This window comes from Nelumbo lutea, chromosome 4 (assembly GCF_056320005.1).
Source record: "Nelumbo lutea isolate HS-2025 chromosome 4, American lotus-T2T, whole genome shotgun sequence".
Lineage (NCBI taxonomy): Eukaryota > Viridiplantae > Streptophyta > Magnoliopsida > Proteales > Nelumbonaceae > Nelumbo > Nelumbo lutea.
In genome coordinates this window covers 88,498,076-88,517,055 of record NC_142687.1, presented here as the reverse complement: position 1 = coordinate 88,517,055, position 18,980 = coordinate 88,498,076, and the positions used below count along the sequence as shown (strand labels likewise).

Below are 18,980 nucleotides of genomic sequence, written 5' to 3'. Positions count from 1 at the left end.
ATTAATGAATACATAACCCTAAATGGGCCTTAAGCCCATTTCGAACTGGGCTAATTTGATTAGTCTTTGAGTGGCGAATTCTGAGATAAGATCAGCTGATAGGATTGAGCCCACACCCTATCCACTCAGAGAGTCAAAGATCTAAATGAGATTTAGATTTGAAAACTTCCTAATTAGATTAAGAACTGGCTGATCTAATCTACAGATAAAATAAGAATTATCCCCTATCTTAAAGGGACTTTTAATCCAGATATGATTTGGGTTAGCAACTCCTAATATGATTATGAGCTGATCCCTTTAAGTCTATAAAAGGAAGAGGGGGCGGTAGTCTTTAGACATCCAACACAATCACCAGCAACAGTCTTGTTTTCAGAGCTGAGATCATAGAAGAGAGAATTCTGCACCCTACAAATACTCTCTTGCCGCTTCTTTCTTGCAGCCGTTGCCTATAGCAGTTCGATCTCCATTGCTTGGGAGAAATCAAAATTGAATCTTGATTCCAACCTTTTGGAGAAAAGATTGGTGGGAATTGTATTCACAAGCCGTTCAAGTGATTCTTGGGAAGAATCAAGTTCTCAGGAAGAACACTACTGATTCTGCTCCACCCTACACTGCGCCATCTTTAGTAGGAGCAGATTTTGGATCCTACCTTGGGCGTGAACATCTCCATTGAGAGATATTGTTTCTCTGTATCAGGTATTATCTCTCCCTACTCCTTTTGATTCAGATTTGGTTCAGTTTATGGTTCAAGAATGATCATTGAAAATATGATTTTCTAAATAAGGAATTCGATTCCCAGTTGAAGGGATAGAAAAATTTTTGAAATTCGCCCCCTTATTCCACAATCTTTGGGCGTCCATATGATGGATTTCCTATCCCTACACTTAAGACCGCCGGCTTAGGTCTAAGGCGGCAGTCATGCGTCCGCCCCCTAAGAAGTTGCTGCCATAGATCAAGACCACTGGCTTAGGTTAAAATGACCACCGCCTTTGATGACTGGTCAAAGGTGGTTCGAGTTGCTCTAAAGCAGCGGTCTTTTGGAACTGCCGGGTTAGCATTAATAAGGCGGCGGTTTTGACTGCCGGCTTAGGTCCTAAAAGACAGCCACCTGAGCATTTTCTCAATCATCCCTCCCACCTTTAGGTGGCGGTTCAAACCGCCAGATTAGATGCTATATGACCTCGGCTTAGACTTATATGACATATTGTTTATGGCAAAGCCGACGGTTGGATGCCCACCGGCTTAGATCTTTTTTTATATTTTTATATCAGGTATATTTCGACATTTTTTTTGCACTAGAACTTTTACTAATTCATCACTTTAATACCTACTTAGTGAAAATCTCATGACATACATAAAAATAACTTAAATAAAAATGTAATTTGAAACAAAATTAATGTATTAAATTAAAAAAAAAACTAATTATTATTATTTCCAAAATAATTATTCAAATACAATATCCAATTGACATAAAAAATACAAGGACTTCAAATCTCTTACCGAGTGCTTTCTTGAAAGTAAGAGTAGGCTCAGCTTCTTCTGGTTCTTCTGTTGAAAGTGTTCTTTTGTTGAAATACAAGGGCAGACATAAGAGCTACTGCTTCTTCTGGTTCCAGATCATCTAGTTGGTTCTCAAGCAAACACTCTGTGCAATATCATCTCTTCCTCAGAATTCATTTCACATGCAACACTCTTGATCTGAACTACAAGATCAGCATCTATGCAGCCAATTTCCTTCAGTACATCAATCTGCAAAAGCATTAATATGTTATAAAGACTTCAATTACCAGGTATCATTGCTTCTAAGATGATTTCACACTAGACCTGTATACGAAAAAGCAGAAGCCATGTCATGTGAAAGCAAAAAGAAAGAGATTTCATAGAAAAATATACCCGGCCCTGAAAGTCTGGCATCTGTTGAAGTGCTTCATCTGACATTTGGTACTTCAGTGCATTAACTTCCTCTACCAAGGGGATGATTTTGTTTGCATACTTGTCCACACAGACATAGATTTCATAAAGCTGAGATTTACCATTCTTATAATCAACACTACAACGAATTGCAGCTGCATCTTCAAATTCATTGTTAATGGCTTCCTCTACTTCAATCAGACTGTAGTCAACATAATCTGTAGGAATAATACCTGCATATGCCCATGTTGGAGAATACAAAAATACTTAGATAAGCAAACATCAGAAATCAGGTCAATAAAATGAGGGAGCAACTCACCATTCTCCCCTAGTATGCTAAGCATATTGGCATCAGATCTAAGTTTCAATGCCCTCTCAAAGTAATCATGTTGACTAAGCGCAGAGCACACTCCATATGTTTTCCATGCACTTTTCCACAAAAACCTCCCATCATTGCTTGGGCATTTGATGTTAGACCAGTACAAATTAAGTTGATCCAACAGGTCAGAGAGCTGTATGGATTTTGATGTCCATAGCTTGAGCTAGTTCTGGTGAGACAAAATTCAAAGAGAGCAAAGAGGAATTTGTTGTTAGATAAAATGAATATTGTACTACCTCATTTTTGTCAAAAGGACTTCTGCTGCATTTCTTGAGTTGTTTTCCATTCTGGGAGCAGGGAATCAAGCTCCTAATAAAGAAGTCTCGGTCTGGCTCTTTGGAAGGCAGCATCCTGCTTTGCTCTGCCTGCAATATGATCCGGACCACTGAAGATTTATAATCCAAGCTGAGATAAAATGAATCCACAGATAAGATACATCTGACTGTGCAGATCCATAATGATAAAGTGCAAATTCCCTTACTAATATAAAAAGATCAACCAAAAACAGAAATGAGAAATATGTAGAACACTGACAGAGAAAAACACCTTCTTAGCTTTTACATGATATGCCATATAACAGAACAATGAGGGGAGGATAAAAACTTCTTCAGTGACCTCAACTAATAGCTTAAGCTTTTAGTTTGAAGGGTTCCTTGACATCAAGAAATCTTCAGTGACCTCTAATCACTGCTATATTAATGGAACAATGAGGGGAGGATAGCATCAAGAAATCTTCAGTAGTCCTAGAATAGCATGAACATATCATTAACCAGGATAGTAATAACAGAAATTCAGGCCTGAGTTACCTAAAGTTTCCTCTCCAGGTTCATTTTTGTGATAGTCTATTGTAATATTATTCTGATTTTATATATCTGTACCACAAAATTAAATTTACAGAAATTGTGGCATACAGAAAGAAGTTTCTGATCCAAGTTCCAAGTAAAAGAAGAAAAAACATGTTATTAACCGGAGATACAAAGTGCAGTTTGGATAGAATCAGAAATAACATCTGGCCCAACTGTTATGGTATCTCAATAAAAAAGTGGAAAATTCCTCGTCGTGGAGCAAACTTCCAATGTCACAAGTGCAGATGAAATTTCCTGCATAGAAAATAACTTTTGCAGAATTGCATTCAGGATGGTGCCTCTGACTTCTCAAATTATACCAATGGCCCAACAAGCATGAATCATAACTGCTTCACCGGTGGCACCTATTAGATGCAGTACACGGTCCAATTTCAAATCAGGAACCAACAGAAGACAACAGCCTTCTTAGAGTAAAAAAGAAAAAAATGGAAAACCAGGAAAAATTGGAGAAAAAGGAAGCTAACAATAAGGGTCAATAAACAAATAAGGTTCTAGATTAATCAGTACATAGGAAATCAAGCATGAAATACATGAAATGCATACAACTACAAACAAGTCTGTTTTGAAGCATTACCAGATTAAGACTTAAAGTGTGCACTTGAGAGTTTAGACCACCTGAAGATATGCCTCGTACTTATTGGATAAGCCCATCAAAGCTTCCTGAAGCAAGTAACTGCCGATCAATGCTGAAGGTGAAACTAGAAACAAAATCCTTAAGCCCTGCATAGAAAAGCAAATAGTTAGAATGTGCTCCCTTGGAGCTAAGCTAATCATTTAACTCAGTACAAGTGCAAACTTAATTAGAGAGTTAAGTTTATAAACTCGTTGATTGCTGATAAAGGGTGGATCTTGATAGTTAAAGCAAGAGAGATAAAGCAAAATAGGCTTGAGAAATTAGTAGTCTAATCTATGTTCATACTTGGAGACATTTAAGTTTTAAAATTCCAGCTACCATTCTATAACACTTGCAGATTGTTCATTTTCTTTTTTTTTCCAGAGAATTAATTTAATTAACATGGGGACTGATCAACTAATCAACAATCCAGATCTGTTACCGATACCAACATGTTGGTAGCAAACATCTTTCATACTTGGATGTTGTCATTGATGGGGGTTGTACCATGGAGATGGCAATCATATTTTAGTTGTGTGGCTACAATCATGTTGTCATTTTAGTAACAAACTTACAGCATCATAAACCAAATTCTGTTTTTACATTTGCCAAGATAAGGAAAGAAATAAAGAGTTTCGAGAATTCTATCTACCATCTGTTTTGGGTTCTCCACCAAGTCTACCCATTAATTTTTTTGGGTATTCTAGAAACTACAATTTTGCAAAAAAAAAAAAAAAAAATCCTATAGAATTTTTGGATGATGTCCCAACCTTGAATCCAACCAGGCAACAATCTCTCTCTCTCTCTCTCTCTCTCCCCCCCCCCCCTTATCCTTAGTAATTGACTCACCCATGCTAAAGTTCATTAATGGAAATGTTGTACATCCACTAGAAGTGTAAAGTTCAGCAATAGATTTAAGAGAAACAGGGTTGCTCTGTTTCTCTATGGTATTGTACTTGAACTTCAATTTGAACATCTTACCCATTGTTTCAAAATAGAACCATAAAAAAAAAAAACAAAAAAAACTGTTTAAACTTCAATCTGAACTTTTGTAGTAGAACATGAAAAATTTTCTTTCCACAAATCAAAGATTAATTTAAGACCATGTAGCATTGATAAATAAAAAAAAAAAAAAACTGGACTGCTCCATTTATAAATATTGTTAGAACTAATCAATAGAAATTTAAACATATGATTGTTAAAACTGCCTATATACAGGAGTAATAGGCAATAGCATCTTGCCAGACTTGTAGAGAGGAAATGAGAGAGAGATGGACTGACTAGTCAACCTGAATTGAGAGAGAGAGAGAGAGAGAGAGAGAGAGAGGGAGAGAGAGAGAAGAGCTGTACAAATAATGGACAAATGTCCTGAGCTTACTAGGAATACAATGCAGTCCACAGCATAGTAGACACAGCAGATTCAGACTCCATTTCCAATTGATCAACCGGCTCTTGTATTGAACTTAATAGCAATAGCATCTTGCCAAGCTCGTAGTCACTATGGTACTCTTGTGTCACAACATAATGACCAGCACAGGTATCATTTTCTCTCTAAACAAAAGTGTTATAGCTGACTAGCTAAGCTGTCAGCAACCACGGTATGATGTCAAAAGTGCCAAAAACCTAGGCATTTTCTCTTTCTCACTGCTAAATTACCTGCAGCCGAATAGAACTGTCAATAGACCAGATATTGGTTCAACCCAACCTGGTCTAATATGAGTCCATTACAGATGGACCAGCCCAATCCAATCCGATAAAATACTTTGGACTATAATCTGGAGTGGTCCAATTCGACATTTCTTATTGGAATTTCCAACCCGTTCAAATTAATAATAATTCAAATTGGATCCAACCCAAAGCAAGTCCATTGACACCTCTACTCTGATCTCCTATCAATCAACTAGAAGTTGGATAAACCCAACCCAATCCATAAATCATTACTGGACCAGGTGAGCTCCTCTCATACATGCACATTCTGTATAAGGTTTGCCCATACTTCAAGTTCGGATATATGTCTGCTAACGGTGCCATTGCAGAAGCTTTGAAGGATGAAAGAAAAATCCACATCATTGACTTCCAGATCACACAGGGCAGTCCTGGAATATAATGGATGAAAATGACTAGAGGAATAGGTGCACAGCGGTAGCTTTGGGATGAAACAGCTTTATCTTGGGCTTCTAATGAAAGAGAAATACCTGGTATTGGGGGGATAATTAGGGGAAATGATGGCTGATTTGCTGGGCTTTCAATGGTCCAATAAGGACTGTTGTCTCCACTGAGGTTTAGATGCTAGCTGCTTTAACTGGGATCTATAGCTGGAGATCTGGGTATTTCAAGCCTAAACATTGAAAGTGATTCAGAGAACACAATCAGATGGTTAAGAGAAAAAGACAATGGGCCTTGGCAGCTGGAACATTGTTCAACACAGGCAAGATACATCCTGGACTTGATGAATGTAAACCTACTCTTGATTTCCAGGGAGTTCATCTGAGACTTAGAATACTAAACCAAAGCTATTGTCGCTCTTCTGATCTGTGTATCTTTCATACACTACTCTGCATTAGAACTTCTGGTCCACTAAATCAGAACTGTTCTGGAATACCAAACCATAACTGTTCGATTTCTTCAAGCTGTGAACTAGAACATACAGTCTAGCTAAATACAACAAAAATCAAATTTCAAAGCAATCAAGTGTAAGAGTATGCATGAACAAAAATAAACTAAACTCAAATTGAAGACAATGTTTTAATTGCGAGAAAAGAAATTACAGACGTATTTGCCAAAAGAAGTCGCTTGATTTCTCTGATCGAGCAACTACATAGCTTCAGAAAATATTCTTTCGCCAAACGATAGTCCGCTCTACAACCAGATTTCGAATTCATGGATCAAGTAGAAGTGAAAGTAGAAGGAAAATTTTTCAAACAATAAGGCGTAAAAAACCAATTGAAGAGAGAATTCTGATGAAATTAAAAATTAGTAGAGAAAACCTTGTAGAGCTCCGTAAACCGAGCTTCCATGCCATCGTCATCACTATAATGTGAATTATTCGTCGAAATGAGAGGTTTTGCTTTCTCCATCTTCAACGCAGATAGTCACAGTTTCAAACTATGTTTCATAAGATTTATCACCGTTACTTAACTGTTCAGAGAAAAACAACCAACACGACTTTAAGTCCACGGAATAGATAAAACACAGAAGAAAAGAAAAAGCTCAAAATATTGTCAAAACAAACAAAATCGATCATCGATATCTGATATCCGATATCCGATCTCCGATTTTAGTTTTCCCGAATGTCAACATCTGAGTAACTATTTGCAATGAGTCAGAGAAACCCTACCTTTTTGACGAATTCGGTTCAAAGAATGCCTCCTCTGATCGAATGGAACGAGGGGTTCGAGTTCAAATGCAAATTGCAAAACCCTCATTTCTCTCTCTCTCTCTCTCAGCGAGCCCAAACAGTAATCAGTCTCTCGGTAACTAGAATAGAGGCATTGACGAAGTGCCTTAATAATAATTAATTCAAACCGTTGTAATTCAACATTTTCAGAGGCAATTTTCATCAAACGCCTCTGACTTTTCGCCTCTAATTATATACCTTTCTAGTAGTGAGGCATGGATGCAGTCTCCACATGTTGAGCTTCCGAATGAGGCTGAGGCGGCGACTGTTGCTGCTGGGTTGGTGAAGATTTGCAATGGGAGTTGGGGGTGATGAACATGGAGGAGTGGCAGCACCATCCCTGCCAAGAAAGAGCTTGGGGAAATTGAGGCGAGCATGATCCCCTCTCTGTTTGATTCCCTCTCTTGGGACTAGAATGCTAGGCGCGAAGGAGTAGAACAACGCGGGATTCCCCTATTTGAAGTTTTTCTTTGTTTGCGATACAAACGCCGAACCGGGGTATTTATGCACCCCGGTCCGCGTTTGTTTGAAACGTAAAAAGTAATGATTATTAGAGAAAAATTGTGTTTTTTTGACACTTTTGTATTATTAATTTTTTTGACCAAAATTGAGGCATTAGACCATTTAGAGCAATTAATGATGAGCCCACACCTTTTTACCAATTTCAAACAAATATGATAAATACAAAAATGATTTAAAATATAAATCGTGTTTGCATTAATGAACCAAAGAATATATAAATATATAGTGTATATATTTGTATTTGCATTTCAACCAAACAGCCTTTGTCCATAGAGGGATCGATTCAAATCCAATTCAAAGTTAAAGACAACGAAAAGACCGCCCACCCATAAATGTTTTGGTTTCCGAAACCACTACTTTAGCATTCTTTGTGGTGGCGGTCTTTAAGACAGCTGGTTCTAAACCGCCGCCTTAGACAATTTTTCTTGTAGTGAATATGAAAGTTTGGAAAGGAAATCAAACTAAATTATTTTATTACGGTTTAATGTAGTTTCTAAATTTAGAAAGGAAATATAATAGGATCATCCAATTTTAATATATATATATATAGATAATAATAAAGATATTATAAAAGTAATAATAAAATAATAATATATTAATAAAATATTCATAAATTAATGAAAAACACTAAGATATTAATTATTAAATACTAATAAAATAATAATAAAGTAATAAAAAGACTAATACAAATTTAAAACTTTCAATTGATTTTGATTCCAACTCTAAACATGGTTCAAAGTACCAATACGTAGAGGTGTATCGATACTTAGATACACACGAAATTAGCTTTTTTTAGTTTTGTTTTTTTCAAATTTTGGTTTTTGGGGGTTAAAAAAGTTTTTTTTATTATTAAAAAATGTAGGGTGTTTCGTCCGATATGGGACATATCATATCGATTTTTTAAACCTTGACTCCAAATGAACCAAATTGTAACAATCTACATCCGATTCCAATTCCTTACTGAGCCAAAATTCATCAGAAATAGATGATTCTGATTTCAATTCCTAGGGGGTTTGGTTCTGATCCTACTCACGAACCAAATTGGACCATTAAGCTTTTTGAGTCTATGGTTTGTCTTTTTTGTACCTAGTGTAATCCATACGAGTACAGGTAGGGTCTGTATTAGATTAAACTTGACCCACCTCAACATGTATATTGTTGGAAAGCATATAAATTTTACGAAGTACGGATAAATTTTCCAACTCCCCCTACTACTGGCCCTCTCCCCTCCTATAAACCACATCTTGCCTATGAATTTGGCATCAATTCATGGTCAGGATGCATTCCCCCTATACTTTGGAGTTATAAAATTCTGATCTGGGCTGATTAGTCATTCTTCCTAAATTTTATCTATTAATTGTTAAATTTAATAATAATTTGAATTTTATGTAAAGGATAATCGATAATTTATGTGTTTTTTATATGTCTTAAGTAAATAATTAGAAATTTTGTTATTTATTTATGTTATGTTACATATTTATTACGACGAGAAATAATAAAAAATTAGATGCAGATTCCAACCCGCCCTTACCCTTAAATATTAGGAGGGTATTACATTTTTATATATATAAAGAATTTAAATTCTTAAAATCCAAGCTTGTACGAATTTTAGGGCGGATACGGGTTGAAAGGTTTAGAGAGGCGGGTAGGACCTCCGAACCCGCCCCGTTGCCATCCCCCAGCCAGGCACACACCACAAGCTTTTCGCGTGTTCAAACGAAAGGCAATTGGACCCCGTCCGTCCGGCTGCTATAAAATGTCGACACATCTCTAAAAGCCCTACTTTTCTCTGGTTCGAATTTCAGACCCTTTATCTTCTGCCGGAGAGAAGATGCCTCCGGAACGCTCATCACTTCTTGACAACCCACCGGATGCCTATTCCTCGTCTGAAGATGTAGAAGAGGACGAAGAAGAAGCAGAAGAGGACGAAGAAGAAGATGAACACGAGCAAGTTTCCGCTAAGAGATCCTCTTACAAGAACCCGACCATTAAATCCGCTACTATGTCAGGTCGTCAAGTTCACCCTCCCTCCGGTGATGAAGAAGAAGAAGAAGAAGAAGACGAAGAGTTCGATTCCCAGGAAGAGTCCGGTTCTGATTCTGAATCACCCGAAAAACCCCGCCAGCCCGCTCGAGGTGCCGATCCAAGAATAAAGCCTTTCACCTCCAAGCCTATGGACGACACACTCAAGCCCAAGAAGCCTCCGACGAGGCCAGGATCTGCTGCTCCTCCGGCGTTGAGCAGCCCCACAAGATCTACCACCAGAGCAAAACGCCCCGTGGAGACTGATAAAGAGGGGAACAGGGACCCCAAGAGTAAAAAGAAGAAGGTTTGGAACGCCGATGAGAACGGGTCGCTTCAAGTAGAAGAATCTGAGAAGAAGTCCGGGGACGATGCCAAGAAGCAATTGTTTCAGAGGTTGTGGAGCGAGGACGACGAGATCATAATCTTGAAGGGTATAATCGATTACTCAAAGAAAGGCACTGACCCATGGACAGACATGGCTGGGTTTCTTGAGTTCATCAAGAAATCGCTCCACGTTGATGTAAATAAGAACCAATTAGCTGATAAAATCCGTCGATTAAAGAAGAAATACAAGACCAATATGGGCAGAGGGAAAGGGGGCAACGACCCTGTTTTTTCTAAGTCGCACGAATCCAAGACATTCCATTTGTCCAAGAAGATATGGGGTTCCGATGATGCTGGTGGCAATAATCAAGCTACTACCGATGATGGGAAACAGAAAGTTGAAAAGGCTGTCGGTTCGGCTTCTTCGGGAGAGGCCCCAAATGCGGCAGTGAAGGCCGATGAAGAGCTAAATTGGTCAATGTACCCGTGTGTAATGGAGTCATTCCGGCTTAGGCCTGATTTTGGAGAGGATATTGTGAAAGAAGGTTTGGGTTTGATGGGGAGCTCAAAGTTGAAGGAATTGGAGGAGAGGTGGAGGAAGTTGCATATGGAAGAGATTGAGATGTACCTGAAGCGGGTTGATTTATTCAGGGACCAGTTGAAGATGCTGTTTGATGCTCTTGGATCAAAAAAGTGAGGTAATTAGTAGTTGTTGGTTTGTTTTCTGCCAATGTGAGAAAAAAAAAAGACAATGTTACTTCTTTTTCTTTTCTAAGGAGGGAGTTTTCTGAGAGTTTTGGTGAATTTCGGTTTTAACTATACTTTATCGTCTATCAAACTATGCATTTGTTACGTTTGGGAGATCAACTACTCTTTTTCCCTTTAATAAATGAGAGCTTTGATCATCTACTCAGCATGCAGAGAAGGGAGATGCCATGTGGAGAATGGTTCAAATGCTTAAGTCTGAAGATGAGAGGCGCTGCATAAAAAATGGTCTCTCAAGAAGAAAGCTACCAAAAAAATCCATTCAACCAACAGGAGCCAAAAACACAAATGGAAGAACAGAATAAACAAAAAAAAAAAAAAGGAAAAGAGAAAAACCTGAAGCAAAAACTAATAATAAAATTTACCTTACCGAAGATCATAGGTAGAATTATTAATAGCATTAATCAGATCACTTTTAAAGAATCTCTAGAACAAAGCGTTTTGACTTTTCAGCCCAGTTGAGGCTAAATTGTGGGCACCATATTTAACATTGAGAAAATAATATAAATGAGGAGGTTTGTTGGAGAAGAGAATATGGAAACAATGCCATAACAAAGGAATTTAAATTTATCACAAGGTATGTTTTAAGTCCATTATAAAAGCTTAGGGTATGCTCAAGTCAATTTATGAAAATCTAGGGCATGTTAAGTCTAGGCTTGGCAATTGGGTTGGGTGGGTCGGGTTCGGGTTTGGCCAAGACACTTTGGGTTGGTTGAATTTCAGGTTGGGTTGTCAAATGCTAGATCCTAACCCTAAATGTTTGGGTTAGGGTTGACCAATGGGTTAATTTAATTCGGATTAGTTGAACGCTATAGCTGTCTAGCGGGTTATGAAACCAATGATAAGGTTTCACGCTAGTATTAAATTCATGGCCCCACTATAAAAGATGCGGGTCCCATGTATTTAATACTAGTGTGGAACCTTGTCATTGGTTCCACAGCCCATTGAATAGTTAAAGCGTTTAGCTAAACCTTTCTTGGGTCAATTTGGGTCATCCCAAAAACTAACTAAAATTTAAAAAATAAAAATAAATTGATGGAATCAAGGGTCAAAGTATCAATACACCTCGTTACGGCACAAGGGGTGTATTTGTACTTTAAACCATGTGCCATGGAGGTTGGGGGCCATAAGGCAAGGTGTCGAGCAACCCCAAGTAGGTGAGAGATGGTCATACCCCAAGGCCACCCCTCGAGGGTCCTTGCAAGCATCACATGTTCACAAGTCTTTCTATGGGATAAGTATCGAAAATGATCATTCTGTAGGTTCATATACGAAAACCTTGTTATGACTTCTCTTTCCTCTAAATGATAAGGTTAAGTGGACTTCTCACAATGTCATGCGCGATAAATTACCTATGCCGCCATGATCTAAACACTTTACCAAACCATTCAATTGGTAGAAGTGATAGGCGGTGTGTACAAAGGGTAGGGACGTAGTCAACACGAGTTGATGAGTCGCACTTACTAGGAATTCCTCGTTGAAGACCAACAAATGTAATGATCTATCCCCATCATAATGAAGTTTTTAAAGATTATCCAGATTTATCGACCATGGCTATAGACTCGTTGAATACATCATTGCAATGTGTGTGCGGCCTAAAACATCTAAGGGCATCACAAACCTATTATCGCCTCAAAATTTTGTGGCTTAAATGGCCATGGTCCCTCTAAGAAGCTAGCCACAAATGGTGCCCCCCCATAGTTAATTAATATGTTGATGTCTCGTTCGTTAACAGAATTAATTAGACAAATCACTCCACCAACTAAGAATGACCATGCACCAGCACTCATAGAATCAAGAATGAGCTTTTAGTCTGTCAACATTACTATGTCTGGACTTGGTAAGTTTACTCGTGTTGAGTCAAATTAAGCTGTAGGCTTCACTTCTAGTGATGTCCTTCTATCAATTCTTTTAAGTTTCAACCTTGCGACCGAACTCTTAATGGAACCCAAAGATTTTGATTTCTCATAAGGTGTTAGCGAAGTCCTAAAAGAAACATTTGCTAACCCTTGGTTGGCATTGTTTATGGTTGAGAATATGACAATATCTAATTGCCTTCGACCCTAAAATTTTGTTCTTGATTAATGAAAACATCATTGGAAAATGTTTTTATAGTGGTTCATCTTTCATAAATCCAATAATTTCACCTTTGACTATGATACACTAACTCCTCCTATTGTCCTTGCTAATCATTACTTTAATCCTAAAGGCCAACGTAATAGGACCAAAATCCTATGGTGTTATCCCATGCTAATGTTTTTAGAGTGTAGGTTTGCTTTGAGCACTCTAATTTTTTCAAAGTAACAACATTGGAGGCATGGCTCAGTTAGTTAAGGCTAGGAATGCATTCTACGTAGAAGCGATGAGAGGCTGGTGCACACTACGAGGCGAACTGGTCAGTCCAACCTAAGGTCCAACTATGAGTTTTTTAACTGCAAAATCTTTAATATACACTATTGGAGCTAGAATTACCACAGTTGCTAGCACTAGACTTTCCCTCCAATGGATCCCCATTAAGGAATTTAGATTGTACTTATTCAAATTACTAGATTCGTAGAGCTTGGTATTGTTATTAATGGTTAATACCTCCCCGTATTAGGATTGGGTAATTTGCGTGCCTGTAGCCTTCCTTGGATGTGGTAGCCATTTCTTAGGCTCCCTCTTTAGAATTGAACCCTAACTCTCCATCACCCATCACCACCATACTAAGTTACTATCCTACCATCGAAAGTTGATAGGTGTCAGCACCCAATATTTGGTCGGTTCGTCGCTTTAACCTCCAATTTATCCTGAACATTTGATCAAACCTTTTTTATCCCTTCGAAACGCAAAACACACACACACACACACACACACACACAAAATACCCCTGAGTTTCATCCCAAATGCCCTTAGATCCATCATTAAATTTTCCCGATATCAAATTGACAGCCCCAATTAATCCCTATTTACATCGACCCTTAGATCAAGCACTTACATTAAATATCAGACATCCTAAATTCCCTACCTATAAAAGTTCAGCCTAAAATACCCTTGATTACTCCTCCATCATACAAAAATTCCCTTTCAAAGCTCTAAATTGGCCGGATCACTCCCCTTCCAAATCTGCTTGATCTGGGCCCAGTTAGGCCGATCTAATCCCACCAATTACAGAATGCCCAAAAACTCTATATTGCCAAATTGGACACTTATGAAACTTGTGTTAGTTTAGATTGTTCTCAACCATTGGATAGATTTAGGGAGTTTATCATGCCAAGTCTAATACTGATGTGCTACCAAAGAAGTTGGGGTAGTTTATCTTAGCTTCTAGGGTTAGACCTAAAGCACATGCAGTGTACGTTGGATGAAACACTAAACCCATACCATTTTCTTTACCTACTTGTAAATGTAACAGTCTAAGTAAGAACAAAGTTAAGCCATCTTACGTGTAGACTATAATGCTTTGTTAGGAGCAACGATGTATTCCAACTATTGATATCTTACTTGCATTAAAAGACCTCAACTAGTTTTCTCAAGCGATGATCAAAACCTTACCACAAAGGCAACAGAGGTCTGAAGCTCATAATTTAGGGTTAGTTGACGTGATTGCAATGAAACTCTGACTTATGCTGATTATTTACACTGGCCGAACCTCAACTATATTTCCTATGAAGGGCTTCACCGTCTCAAGACATGACAACCCTTGATCCATGTGTGGATAAAAAAATTAAAAATTGCATTTCCCTACAAAGTAATCCAACTTCCCTTTCTATGAATATGTTAATTATCTGCTTATTTACATAATGTTATTTGGGATCTCTTTCACACCTAATAGTATCTCAGATATCGGAATAATACTGTTCATTTTTTTTCTTCTTTCTCTAAATAATCTATGATAAAGTTCATTACGCTAATGCTTGATCGCAATAGAGTCCAACAAGTGCCCGACACAAATACTTGAAATCCATTATTTCCGATGTTACCTAAACACCTGCAAAGTCCTTTCCAAAGTCAATGGACACCTGCAACCCTCTTTCTTCTCAATGACATTTAACACTTGCACTAAGCATCCAAACTAAGAACCAGATCTTTTATTTTTCACAAAAATAATTAATAAAATGAGTAATTACAAATATTCGCATGACAACCCAACCGTTCCTCACTATGTTCTCTAAATCTTGACCCTATGCCTCGAGGTCCATCAAATCCTTCGCCTGCACTGCATATCCGACCACCACCTAGCTTAAGTGTTTCTTGATAGAAGACATTCTTTCAATATACAGGGGGGTTAAAATACAGAAAGTATTGAACTATACCTTACAAAATGCTCCTATGATGTTTCCGTCACTTACACTTACAAAAAAACTCCGATGACCCAAAAAGCAAATACGAGTCAATACAATAGCCTGTCAAAAAGACAGGGGGCGAATCACAAAATGAAAACTTTCAATTCCCATCCAAAAACATTACTAAGTCGAATACCACAGGGGGGCTATCAAACATACCCAAATAATTTTTTTTCCACATGCAAAGCATCTCACCAAGAACAGGAGCAATCACCAAACCTAATGTGAAAAGATTAGGATGCCACAAGGCACTAAAGTCCCAAGGAATGAAGAAACTAACATTATTTGGCATCATTGCAAAGCATAAATCATTTAATTTCCTAGCTTGCAAAGGATAGTTATTTGCATTGCAACATAGCACATTATTTTTGTCATTAGTCATGTTTTTGCATTATTAATAGTATAATTCTTACTGATTTCCCAACACATAGTGGATTGTTAATTATGCTTCAACATAACACACATTTTACTTTCATCAACATTTTTACTTTTGATTGTAGCACAATATATCATGATTAAAAAATGAATGAAATGAAAATGAAAAATAAAAAAAACTCTTATAATAAAAACTTGATAGTAGGTCTATCACCTCTTTCTACGCACGTGGCAACATGTCTAAAAACTTCATAACCTTTAGTCATTACACTATTTGTACTAATCTTTCAAATTCCTCATTCCCAAGGAGCATGAGTGAGAATAATAGCTTAAGGCATTGTATTAATCAAGCATTACTATCTCAATAAATACTTGTCAGCACCCAATTTTTGCTCAGTCCCTTCACCTTACCTCTTTGTACCCTCCTTTTAGACCCCAAAACTTGGAATTACAACTAGAACAAATTGAGACTTTACAAAGCTAAAAGTTCTTCTTTTGTCATAATCAACAAGACAAATGAAAACCTCATGATCAACATCGACATCCAATCAAATGTAGCCTATAAACTTAGGAAACTGTAAATTATTCACACATCCATTGTTTATCACACCAATTTCCTTTCTAATAGCCTTGACCCAACACATCCATTGCTTCAAGATCACTAGAATACAATTACATTGCAAGTTTACAATGACCAACCTCAAAAGTGGCAAGATCTCATTTTGATGGCCCTACACAATTAGAATTAAGAACTTAGATTAACCATTTCTTTCTTAGATCAAAACCATCCACTTGACTTCTCACCTTAATCCATGCTTATTCACCAAATTTCATCACAAATTTCCCTAGTTTGACCTTTTATCAAGCCTAGATCCTAATTTAGCAAATTCATTGAGTAAAGCTTGCCATCTATCATCCAAACTTCATTTGTTTGATAAGACATCACTGTTGTCTTTAAAAGCCTAAGAAATAAACATAGCATGTCAAATTTCATAACCAAACTCTTTTATTTGATTGTTAAAAAAGTGAGATTCAATTATGGGTTATACCAATAATTGATAAACCATTGACCCAAACTAAATTTGCCAATCTACACTTCTTATCAAAAATCCATCTATTCCATCAGATTTAGGACATTCAAAAATGCATACCCACCAAATTTCATCCCAAAATTCTCGTGTTTGACTCTTTATGAACCAAAGATTTTATTTTAGCAAATCTTGTTGATCTAAATTTGTTAGCCATAGATTTGCATCATCCCAATCCTATTATGCCAATCATACCTCAACACTGTTTAAAGGCCCAAAAAACCCAACCACATCAGATTTTATGCCCTAATTCACCCGTTTGACCATTAAACTAGGAAGATGACATTTCAATGCACCAGATTGAATCCCCACCTCATATGTCCCAATTTGAAACCTCAAAAGGGTGATGGCTAATGTCAGACCCATTCTTGACCTGTTCAAACAGTTGGACTAGTGAAATTGAACCTAATAAACCCCAAAAGCCCAAAAACACAAAGATACCCCCACATAAAACTATGAAGAGACAAAACCACTTTTAAAAGTTCATCAGATTTACATTTTTTGCCACTGACAACCCCAAATACGAAACTACCATAACAAGCACACCCCAAGCTCCCATTGGACACACAAAACCAGTGAAAATCACCTCTAAATCAAAGAAAACCTTTCACCAAAGAAGAAGGCTTGGTCGGGCACCATTTTCCTTGAAAAATCTTTACCCATTTTTGTGAAAAAGCTATTTTAAAGTCCGCGTCCTTTGAGTGGACGAATTTCACAACTCTCTCCCTTTCCTTCTCTCTAAGTACTGATCTAACTTGAGCTAAAAAAGGGGGGATCTAGAGAGAGTAAAGACACAAAAGAAAGAGCCAAAGGAGCATTCCCAACTCCTAAAGATGCCCCATTCACGAGAAAACCCCTAAACATTTGAACCTAAAATTTTGAATCCATTCACCACGTTTCAGATCTAAAAATGACACAACATATCCAAACTTCTAACTACCTGAAAGTTCTTCCAAGCTCATTCAAGCTCTTTCTTCATTTAGTTCAGCAATAGGAATCTTAGTAATAAGGCAACATACGAGAGGTATGCCTCTCATAAATTTGTAGCTTGAGTTTGTCTTTTTTTGGTTTATTTGAAAGTTTTGAGACCTTGGAGACTGAGAATAGAGGTAGAGAGTCAATGGTCTTAGGGAAATCAATATCCAATACCCGATAACATCCCCTCAAAATTGGTCGCAAGAGAAGTTGAGAGCATGTTTCTTTAGATCTCAGAAATCCCAACAACCATTTCTGTTGTTTTTTTGTAAGAACTTGAGCCTAAACAATTCCCGTATTGGGTTGCTATAACAGCTTGGAGAACGGAGTCACTATCAAAGACAAAAATTGACTTTTTGAATCTAAAATCAAGGGTCCATTTCCTCTAAAAAATGGATGACGACTTCATTTCTTTGACTTGGCCTTGAGCTTTTTGGAGCTCGTAGCTGGTGACTCCACTAGGGATTGATTAAGAACCTTTATTTGGTGTTGTTTTGGTTCAATGTTGCGCCTTTTTGCTGTGCATTATGAAGACTTAAGAGGTTTAAAAATTGCTAGGTTGCAATTTGAAATCACACCTCAAGAAGGCTGGGTGTGATAGACCTTTCCAACATGGTTTAAAGTCGCATTTTAGCATTGTTTGGTGCAGGAGACCTCTTCCTCATACACTGAAATCGCATCCTAGGCTTACAGAGCCTAGATAGACCTCTCTAGTGAAGCATCTTACCTTTATCGCACTTGAAACTTCACCCAAATACCTCTGTCAAAATCGCAACCAAGGTCTCACCTGAAACACATATTCCTCAAAACTGCACCTATTTTCATCTTTGTTGTAGTCTAAAAGTCCAAAATCTCACATGGTTCAGTTCCATTGTAGCCCAAAACATCAAAATTGCAGCTTCTTTCAATCCTATCACAATCTAGAACTTCAAAATCACACTTTCCTTCAGCTCCATCGTAGCAAAAAACATCAAATTCACACATCCTTTCATCTAAGTGACAGCTTTCTTCATCTTTGTCACAACCCAAAAGTTCAAAATCGCACATCAAAACTTGCTCATTGCACCTAAAAGCTTGGTCGTTGCACCTCAAAAGTTGCTCATTTCACCTAAAACTTTCTCATCACACCTTAGAATGTCAACAACTCACCTCATAATGCCTTCATCGCACCTGAAATCACCCTGTCTACCTTTCTTGCACTCAATTATCACACCATATCCTCCATTGCAGTACACTGGATCTCTACCATGACTAGCCTTCAATACCATAGAAAAATTGTAGTTCTTTTTACAAGCCCCTTGTTTTTTTCCTTTTTTTTTTTGGTGTTTTTTCTTCTCCCCTCCATTCTTTTCCTTTGGTAATTTCTCAAAAATTGTGGTTCTTTCTTCCTTTGTAACTAAAAGTGATTAGCCTTG

At 37.5% G+C, this 18,980-nt stretch overlaps 2 protein-coding genes and 1 pseudogene across 5 annotated transcripts; 1 reads left to right on the top strand and 2 right to left on the bottom strand.

Moving 5' to 3' along the window:
* Positions 1 to 1,384: 1,384 nt before the first annotated feature.
* Positions 1,385 to 7,642, bottom strand: LOC148861635 (intracellular ribonuclease LX-like). Of its 4 annotated transcripts, XM_088982317.1 has the most exons (9): positions 7,365 to 7,605; positions 7,107 to 7,246; positions 6,757 to 6,907; positions 6,538 to 6,628; positions 3,772 to 3,876; positions 2,527 to 2,655; positions 2,231 to 2,423; positions 1,894 to 2,144; positions 1,385 to 1,749 (listed from the first exon to the last, which is right to left on the bottom strand). In XM_088982317.1, the coding sequence occupies exons 3-9, from the start codon at positions 6,795 to 6,797 to the stop codon at positions 1,633 to 1,635; spliced, it is 927 nt and encodes a 308-aa protein (XP_088838443.1). In that variant the 5' UTR covers positions 6,798 to 6,907; positions 7,107 to 7,246; positions 7,365 to 7,605; the 3' UTR covers positions 1,385 to 1,632. The 4 variants fall into 4 exon arrangements, with proteins under 4 accessions (XP_088838443.1, XP_088838442.1, XP_088838445.1 ...); XM_088982316.1 differs by having other exon boundaries at positions 7,107 to 7,642; XM_088982319.1 differs by lacking the exon at positions 6,538 to 6,628 and having other exon boundaries at positions 7,365 to 7,591.
* Positions 7,643 to 8,479: 837 nt separating this feature from the next.
* Positions 8,480 to 10,942, top strand: LOC148861634 (putative transcription factor At1g11510). The gene has a single exon (XM_088985891.1). It carries the CDS (start codon positions 9,520 to 9,522, stop codon positions 10,732 to 10,734), a length of 1,215 nt encoding a protein of 404 aa, XP_088842017.1. The 5' UTR covers positions 8,480 to 9,519; the 3' UTR covers positions 10,735 to 10,942.
* Positions 10,943 to 12,047: 1,105 nt separating this feature from the next.
* LOC148861633 (18S ribosomal RNA) lies at positions 12,048 to 13,689 on the bottom strand (annotated as a pseudogene).
* Positions 13,690 to 18,980: the final 5,291 nt, after the last annotated feature.

Bases quoted from the DNA above. Each gene is read 5' to 3' on its own strand.
- LOC148861635 (XM_088982316.1), bottom strand. From the start codon at position 6,797: ATGACGATGGCATGGAAGCTCGGTTTACGGAGCTCTACAAG. The intron at 6,629-6,756 runs GTTTTCTCTACT...ATCTGGTTGTAG, and splicing joins GGTTTACGGAGCTCTACAAG to AGCGGACTATCGTTTGGCGA. The intron at 2,424-2,526 runs GTAGTACAATAT...AAATCCATACAG, and splicing joins GTCCTTTTGACAAAAATGAG to CTCTCTGACCTGTTGGATCA.
- LOC148861634 (XM_088985891.1), top strand. From the start codon at position 9,520: ATGCCTCCGGAACGCTCATCACTTCTTGACAACCCACCGGATGCCTAT.